Source organism: Anomaloglossus baeobatrachus (assembly GCF_048569485.1).
Source record: "Anomaloglossus baeobatrachus isolate aAnoBae1 chromosome 5 unlocalized genomic scaffold, aAnoBae1.hap1 SUPER_5_unloc_24, whole genome shotgun sequence".
In the NCBI taxonomy this organism is placed as follows: Eukaryota; Metazoa; Chordata; class Amphibia; order Anura; family Aromobatidae; genus Anomaloglossus; species Anomaloglossus baeobatrachus.
This window is the reverse complement of record NW_027441800.1, coordinates 767415-776681: the sequence shown is the minus strand read 5'-3', so window position 1 is coordinate 776681 and position 9267 is coordinate 767415. Positions and strand designations below refer to the sequence as shown.

At 44.4% G+C, this 9267-nt stretch overlaps 1 protein-coding gene across 1 annotated transcript; it reads right to left on the bottom strand.

Annotated features, from left to right (window-relative positions):
* Positions 1-1151: 1151 nt before the first annotated feature.
* LOC142259069 (uncharacterized) lies at positions 1152-3438 on the bottom strand. Its single transcript, XM_075331591.1, has one exon. The coding sequence runs from the start codon at positions 3436-3438 to the stop codon at positions 1711-1713; it is 1728 nt and encodes a 575-aa protein (XP_075187706.1). The 3' UTR covers positions 1152-1710.
* Between the last annotated feature and the right edge of the window lie 5829 nt (positions 3439-9267).

The window sequence follows — 9267 nt, the reverse complement described above, 5'->3', positions numbered from 1 at the left end:
TGTCCCCCATCCTTGTAGTATTGTGCCCATCCTTGTGCCCTGTAGTATTGTGATTATTTTGTGCCCTGTATTATTGTGTCCATCCTTGTGCCCTGTAGTAATGTGCTCATCCTTGTGCCCTATAGTATTGTGCCCATCCTTGTAGTATTGTGCTCATCCTTATGCCCTGTAGTTTTTTACCCAATAGTATTGTGTCCATCCTTGTGCCCTATAGTATTCTATCCATCCTTGTGCCCTGTAGTATTGTATCCAATCTTGTGCCCTATAGTATTGTGTCCATCCTTGTGTCCTGTAGTATTCTATCCATCATTGCGCCCTGTAGTATTGTATCCAATCATGTGCCCTATAGTATTGTGCCAATCCTTGTGCCCAGTAGTATTGTGCCCATCCTTGTAGTATTGTGTCCATCTTTGTGCCCTGTAGTATTGTGCCCATCCTTATGCCCTGTATTGTGCCCATCCTTTTAGTATTGTGCCCATCCTTGTAGTATTGTGCCCATCCTTGCAGTATTGTGTCCATTATTGTGTCCTGTAGAATTGTGCTCATCCTTGTGCTGATCCTTGTAGTATTGTGTACATCCTTCTGCCCTGTAGCATTGTGCCCATCCTTGTAGTATTGTGTCCATCCTTGTGTCCTGCAGTATTGTGTCCATCCTTGTGCCCAGTAGTATTGTGCTCATCCTTCTAGTATTGTGTCCATCTTTGTGCCCTGTAGTATTGTACCCATCCTTATGCCCTGTATTGTGCCCATCTTTATGCCCTGTATTGTGCCCATCCTTGTAGTATTGTGCCCATCCTTGTAGTATTGTGTCCATTCTTGTGTCCTGTAGAATTGTGCTCATCCTTGTGCCCATCCTTGTAGTATTGTGTACATCCTTGTGCCCTGTAGCATTGTGCCCATCCTTGTAGTATTGTGTCCATCCTTGTGTCCTGCAGTATTGTGTACATCCTTGTGTCCTGTAGCATTGTGCCCATCCTTGTAGTATTGTGCTCATCCTTGTGCCCTGTACTATTGTGCCCATCCTTTAGTAATACACCCAAAAAAAAAAATTCTCACCTTTCCTCAGTTCCCTCTTATTAGGCTGTGTGCCAATGATCACTGTTGGCAGTGTTTTAGATGCAGCATATTTCAGCTGCATCCAAAACGCTGCAATATACAGTACAAACAAAAAGGATTCTTAAAGGGCCAGCATGCCCTAACCTGGAATAACATCTCAGCCAAGGGCTGAGAGGCACTAGATAGTTAAGGCATCCTCCCTCTATGGTAGATACCTGAGCAATATGGTATAATCTTTGAAACAAGAAGAGGGAGGAGGAATATTGGGTATTTTTGGGGGGAGGGTTACAATACTCTTGTCCATATAGTGAATAATATAAATATATAACAATGTGAAATGTTCAATGTACATGGAATATTACTTTGATTTTTAGAAAACAGATGTCTATTAGTAACTGTATATAATTATAATACTAATGTAACTTCTAGTGTGCTTTCCCTTTCTGGTTTACTTGCTTTTTTTTTTTTTTTTTACACTCTCTTGTGTTTTTTTGTTCAGTTTGTCAAATATATGGTTTCTTCTCATGTGAATTTTCTTAGTGGTCATCAAATTAAAATTTAAGTAACACATTTGTCATCTTCTAGGTATGATAATGGCTTCTACCTTGTGAGTTTTGTGATGTTAAAAAAAGATCACATTTGTGTGTAAAATATTTACCTCATTCTAAACATGTTCTCCCCTGTGTGAATTCTTTGGTGTTTAGAAAGATTAGATTTTTTGTTAAAACATTTCCCACATTCTGAACATGAATATGGCTTCTCCCCCGTGTGAATTATCTTGTGTTTAACAACACATGTTTTAGATGCAAAACATTTCCCACATTCTAAACATGAGAATGGCTTCTCCCCTGTGTGAGTTCTCTGGTGTATAACAAGATATGATTTCTGTGCAAAACATTTCCCACATTCTGAACATGAAAAAGGTTTCTCCCCTGTGTGAGTTCTCTGGTGCATAACAACATTAGTTTTTGTTCTAAAACATTTCCCACATTCTGAACATGAATATGGCTTCTCCCCCGTGTGAGTTCTCTGGTGTGTAACAAGATCAGGTTTTTTGTTAAAACATTTCCCACATTCTGAACATGAATAAGGCTTCTCCCCCGTGTGTGTTCTTTGATGTGTAACAAAATTTGATTTCTGTGGAAAACATTTCCCACATTCTGAACATGAGAATGGCTTCTCTCCCGTGTGAGTTCTTTGATGTATTACAAAAAGTGATTTGTGTGCAAAACATTTCCCACATTCTGAACATGAATATGGTTTCTCCCCAGTGTGAGTTCTCTGGTGTGTAACAAGAACTGATTTATTGTTAAAATATTTCCCACATTCTGAACATGAATATGGCTTCTCCCCCGTGTGAGTTCTCTGGTGTCTAGCAAGATCAGGTTTTTTGTTAAAACATTTCCCACATTCTGAACATGAAAATGGCTTCTCCCCAATGTGACATCTTTGATGTACAACAAGATCTGATTTTTGAATAAAACGATTCCCACATTCTGAACATGAGAATGGCTTTTCCCCAATGTGAATTCTCTGGTGTTTAACAAGATATGTTTTAAATGCAAAACATTTCTCACATTCTGAACATGAATATGGCTTCTCCCCAGTGTGAGTTCTCTGGTGTTTAACAAGATCTGATTTATAGTTAAAATATTTCCCACATTCTGAACATGAGAATGGCTTCTCCCCTGTGTGAATTCTCTGGTGTATAACAAAATTTGTTTTAAATGCAAAACATTTCCCACATTCTGAACATGAGAATGGCTTCTCCCCTGTGTGAATTCTCTGGTGTATAACAAGATATGTTTTAAATGCAAAATATTTCCCACATTCTGAACATGAGAATGGCTTCTCCCCTGTGTGAATTCTCTGGTGTATCACAAGATCTGATTTTTGGGTAAAATGTTTCCCACATTCTGAACATGAATATGGCTTCTCTCCAGTGTGAATTTTCATATGTGTAACAAAATTTGATTTATGTGCAAAACATTTACTACATTCTGAACATGAATATGGCTTCTCCCCCGTGTGAATTCTCTGGTGTATAACAAGTTCTGATTTTTTGTTAAAACATTTCCCACATTCTGAACATGAATATGCCTTCTCCCCTATGTGATTTCTCTGGTAACTAACAGAGTCTGAAGAAAATTGTTTCTCCCCTGTGTGCATTTGTTTATGGATTTTTTGATATTCTGAAGTTGAAAATGGCTTCTTTGATATATGAGCACTTTGATTTTTAATGCCTCTTTTGTTTCTGTTAATAGTATGTGATGAATCAAAAGGTAAGATTTGTTTAAAAGAATCAGATGATAGATCTTTGCTGTGAAGGGATGATGGTATATCTTGAATAGTGGGATTTGCTTCAGTTATATCTTGTGGCATATTTAGGTCATCTGATTTAAAAACTGAAGATGTCAGTTGTGCCTCTAATCTCCTGGTATAGTCATCTGCCAAGAATAAAAATAATTTTTAATAACATATACAAATTTAAGGATATAATTTATAAAATAGCTTGTAACACCGTAACCAGCATCCCCTTACTGCCCTGCCCCCTTTCCTAGGTAGAGACACCGGCACACTTACTATCCTGGCCGCTTATAATGGTTTCCATCTCCCAGGGCTTGCGCACACCAAGCAGGTCTCCTGTGAGTTCGCACAAATGTATTCTTAAAGGGCCAGCGTGCCCTAACCTGGAACAGCATCTCAGCCTAGGGCTGAGAAGCACCAGATAGTTAAGACATCCTCCCTCTATGTTAAACCTACATTAGACCTGCATCTTAGTACAAGTATATCAAAGAAGCAAGATAAATCCCCAAATTAATTACATCTTTATTAACATGATACAAAACACATCATAAATTTATCACATAATCAGAGATGGGTATCAAAACACACAGTTAAAAATTAACTCCTTAAAAACAGAAAAAATCCTGGAACAGTGTGGTTATTAGCTATTGCATAAGGGTGGTCAGAAGAGAGACTAATGCAATCAATTAGATATACCAAACATGATAATACAAACTGATAATCCGGGAGTTTTAAAGGCGAACTTAATCACCCCATAATGGGGTTTCAATTTTAAAGTGACGGTGCCTTAGAGGTACATGATATACAGGAGCATCACTGCAACCTTACACATATAAACATAAAATAGCATGGCACAATGTTATTATAGAATTCCCCATATATGCAAAATGCCCACATTCAATTCAATGTAACCCCATATATCATCATATAATCCTGCAGAGCAGGGAAGAGAAGGGGAACATCAGGCTGCCGGAAGACAATTTGAAAAGTTGGAGACCACTACCTGAAGAACCACACTGCCCAGCACCTCTACGCATGTTTCACACTCGCTTCGTCAGGAGGTGCTGTGACAGAAGAATGGTCACCATTATATAGCGCTAGACTTACCTGAGGCCCATTAGTGCCGTGCACTGCATGGCGGCGGCCATGCCACCCACTCCAGCTGGCGTCCTGGAAGGTACGATGCGCATGCGCGCTAATCGCTTTACATCTGGATGATGATGTTATAATGATGACTGCTGATGTAGAATCATTATATACATCTATTGCACACTCTGATGGGTTAAGGGCTGTTGAATTCTATTTGGGCACTATCTCTCTGGATAGTGATCTTGTTTCTCTCCTGCTCACCCTGCTGAAATTTATCCTCACCCACAACTTCTTCCTGTTTAAGGGGCGCTACTATCTCCAGGAGAGGGGCACTGCCATAGGGGCGTCTTGTGCGCCCTCGCATGCGTGCCTCTTCCTGGGCTATTGGGAGTGCTCCATTCAATATCCTGACAGTGATAATGGTTCAGTCTTGTTGTGGGTGAGGTATATAGATGATGCGTTTATGGTTTGGCAGGGTGGGCAGGAGGAGCTAAAGGGGTTTATTCAGGGGCGTAACTACCGCGGTCGCAGCGGTCGCCACAGCGACCGAGCCCGGGAGTTTAGGGGCCCGGCGGCCGCCCGGCAGTTCAGCAGCCAGCTCCTGTTAGTGAGGGAGGAGCTGCGCTGATCTGTCACAAACCACGCGGCGGCTATATGACCCACTGCCGCCGACACCGGGCCCCCCTGCCTGGTGTCAGCGGCGGCAGCGGGGCCCCCTCCCCCGTCACCGCGCACAGTAATGTTGAAGCATAGAGGTGCCGGCGCACTCTATGCATCATCATTCCCCCCCCCTCCGTGCCTGCGCGGTGACGTCACTCCTGTGCGACTGCTGTGCTCAGAGTGCACAGAGCGCAGGACGCCGACCGGAGCACCGGGAGAACGAGAAGGGGGGAGGACGAGCAGCGGTGGAAGAGGAGAGCGGTCAGGACACAACAGCAGCTGGGGAATGAGGGGAGCAGTGAGGACGAGCAGCGGCTGGGGAATGAGGGGAGCAGTGAAGACGAGCAGCGGCTGGGGAATGAGGGGAGCAGTGAAGATGATGAGCAGCGGCTGGGGAATGAGGGGAGCAGTGAAGACGAGCAGCGGCTGGGGAATGAGGGGAGCAGTGAGGACGAGCAGCAGTGGAATGAGGAGACGTGAAGACAGAGCAGGAAGAGAGAGGGTGAGTACTTATATATTAGTGAATACACGGTGGCCAGAGGCCTGGGGAGGCTCATTATACATGGAGGCCTGGAGAGGCTGTCTGCATTAGTATACATGTAGGCATGGAGAGGCTGTCTGCATTAGTATACATGGAGGCCTGGAGAGACTGGCTGTATTAGTATACATGGAGAGGCTGGCTGCATTAGTATACATGGAGGCCTGGAGAGGCTGGCTGCATTAGTATACATGGAAGTCTGGCTGCATTATTATACATGGAGGCCTGGAGAGGCTGTCTGCATTATTATACATGGAGGCCTGGAGAGGCTGTCTGCATTATTATACATGGAGGCCTGGAGAGGCTGTCTGCATTATTATACATGGAGGCCTGGAGAGGCTGTCTGCATTATTATACATGGAGGCCTGGAGAGGCTGTCTGCATTATTATACATGGAGGCCTGGAGAGGCTGTCTGCATTATTATACATGGAGGCCTGGAGAGGCTGTCTGCATTAGTATACATGGAGGCCTGGAGAGGCTGTCTGCATTAGTATACATGGAGGCCTGGAGAGGCTGTCTGCATTAGTATACATGGAGGCCTGGAGAGGCTGTCTGCATTAGTATACATGGAGGCCTGGAGAGGCTGTCTGCATTAGTATACATGGAGGCCTGGAGAGGCTGGCTGCATTATTATACATGGAGGCCTGGAGAGGCTGTCTGCATTATTATACATGGAGGCCTGGAGAGGCCTGCATTAGTATACATGGAGGCCTGGAGAGGCCTGCATTAGTATACATGGAGGCCTGGAAAGGCTGTCTGCATTAGTATACATGGAGGCCTGGAGAGGCTGTCTGCATTAGTATACATGGAGGCCTGGAGAGGCTGTCTGCATTAGTATACATGGAGGCCTGGAGAAGCTGTCTGCATTAGTATACATGGAGGCCTGGAGAGGCTGCCTACATTAGTATACATGGAGGCCTGGAGAGGCTGCCTGCATTAGTATACATGGAGGCCTGGAGAGGCTGCCTGCATTAGTATACATGGAGGCCTGGAGAGGCTGCCTGCATTAGTATACATGGAGGCCTGGAGAGGCTGTCTGCATTAGTATACATGGAGGCCTGGAGAGGCTGTCTGCATTAGTATACATGGAGGCCTGGAGAGGCTGGCTGCATTAGTATACATGGAGGCCTGGAGAGGCTGGCTGCATTTTTATACATGGAGACCTGGAGAGGCCTGCATTTGTATACATGGAGGCCTGGGGAGGCTAGCTGGTATATTATACATGGAGTCCTGGAGAGGTTGGCTGCATTATTATATATGGAGGCCTGGGGAGGCTGCATAATAAACATGAAGGACACCTTATACATGGACTATAGGGGTGTATTATACATAGAGGTCTATGAGGCTGCATTATACTGGAGGTCTATAGGGCTGCATTATACATGGAGGTCTATGGGGCTGCATAATACAATGTGAAGTTTTATGGGGTTGCGTTATAATACATATAGGTCTATGGGGGCTACATTATAATATATGGAGGACTATGGAGCCTACCTTATACATGGACTATGGGTGTGCATTATAAAACATGGAGGACTATGTGGTGCTGTATAATATATGAAGTACTATGGGGTGAATTTTAATACATGGAGAACTATGGGAAATGCATTACAGTTGAAGGGCTACTTTATACATGGAGGATTATGGGGGTGCATTATAACATATGGAGGACTATGTGGTGCAGTATAATATATGGAGTACTATAGGATGAATTATAATACATGGAGAACTATGGGAATTGCATTATAATACATGGAGGACTATGGGAAATGCATTATAATACATGGAGGACTATGGAGCTGCATTCTAATATGAAGGGTTATGTGGGACCCTTTATATTATATGGAAGGCTTTGCGGGGGCCATTATTGTATTTTGAGAACTTTATACAAGGGGGACAAAGATACAATCAGGGGATGGGAACGTTTTGTGCTGAGGGAAAAAAGCTCTTTCCCTCAGCACCCAGCTTTCCCATGCTCTGCTATACATCTCTCAGCACCCAGCTTTCTCATGCTCTGATATGGGAAAGCTGGGTGCTGAGGACAAAATAAATATCAGAACATAGGAAAGCTGGGTGCTGATGGAGGGATTTCAGGGTGCTGTGGGTGAGAGCAAAGTGTCAGCGTCATTATCCTGTACCCCGAGTGTCAGTGTCATTTTTCCCTACCCCAAGTGTCGGTGTATGTGGAGGGGGGCCCCAGGTCTGAAATTTGCACCGGGGCCCATCCAACTCTAGTTACGCCACTGGGTTTATGTGCTCATTGAATGTAAATGATTCTAATATAAAACTAACTTATAATTACAGCACTGACTCAACAGAGTTTCTGGACGTCAGAATAATGAAGGGAGCGGATGGTTCCGTTGTGACGGATATCTTTAGAAAAGGAACAGCTGTAAACTCCCTTCTTAGTGCAAAATCATCTCATCCACCACAAGTTATCAATTCTATACCAACAGGTCAGGTTTTCTTTTGTTAAGAGCACGCAGGGTATGGTCAGACATTGAGTTATTTGAGTGGCAGGCGAGGGATCTTAAGAGACGGTTCAAGTCCCGCCACTATAGTGATAGGTCAATTCAATCTGGCTATGAGAGGGCAAGAAATACCCTGAGGGATAACTTGCTTAAATATAACATAAAAAAATAGGATAATCGGGGGGCGGGGCGATGTAGCCGACCAGAGAGGACGCATGGGAAGAGAGCTCCTATAATCCTGATCTTATCCTGGCCATTTACACCTGGTTACCTGATCCATTTACTAACTGACCTGCTGCTGTGACAGGAGACACCATCTGGAGGCTGGCGATTCCCACTGGAGCTATTCCCTGACTCCTGCACGGCGTTGCTGGATCTCCTGAGGCTGGAGAGTGTGGAGCAGAAGCCATCTTCCCACAGCCTGCATTTTCACAGTGAGCAGCAGAGCATGACTCTGGAGAGCAGTGAGGAGTGACAGATTTATGGCCAGAGGTGAAGACCGGGAGTGGTGAGCACAGGGAGTTAATCCCTTAGCTGTGTAACTGGCAGTCAGTGAGCAGCAGGGGCCGGTAGCTGTGGGAGACTTTAACCCATAGAGTGCTGGAGGGTCTGGAGTGTGTGCCTTGCAAAACAGGCCCTGCAGATTCTTCCTGACACATGAAAACAAATAAGTGGCACATATTGAAGTCCCCACGCTGCGCAGGCCTGCATCATCCTGATAAATACACCCTGAGTGCTGTGCTGCCCTGGGACTCCCTTCATTCTTATTATCCACCATATAAGTGGCTGTTTTCCGGCTCTCTGGACGTGGTGAGGAAGTGGAGACAGACATATTACTAAATATACATTATAAAAGGCACAGATTCAGACGCACGGGGGCACGATAAGAGAGGGGTTCAGAATCAGCAAATCTTCAGTGTATCAATATGAGTCCCCCTAAACAAAGTGGAGCTATTGACAAACTTAAGGAGTTCGCAAGGGGTGGTCAAGGCAGATGCCCCTAAAGACAAGAGAAATGCCATCCCAAAAGGTCAGGCACTATTGGATGACGGGTCATAGGATAAAGATGATTTAACCCTGAGGCAGGTGTATGAACAGCTTCTACAAGCAATTTCTACAAGCAACAGCTGCCTCACAGGGAAAAT

Excerpts from the sequence above, each read along its gene's own strand:
- LOC142259069 (XM_075331591.1), bottom strand. The coding sequence starts at position 3,438 with ATGCCACAAGATATAACTGAAGCAAATCCCACTATTCAAGATATACCA.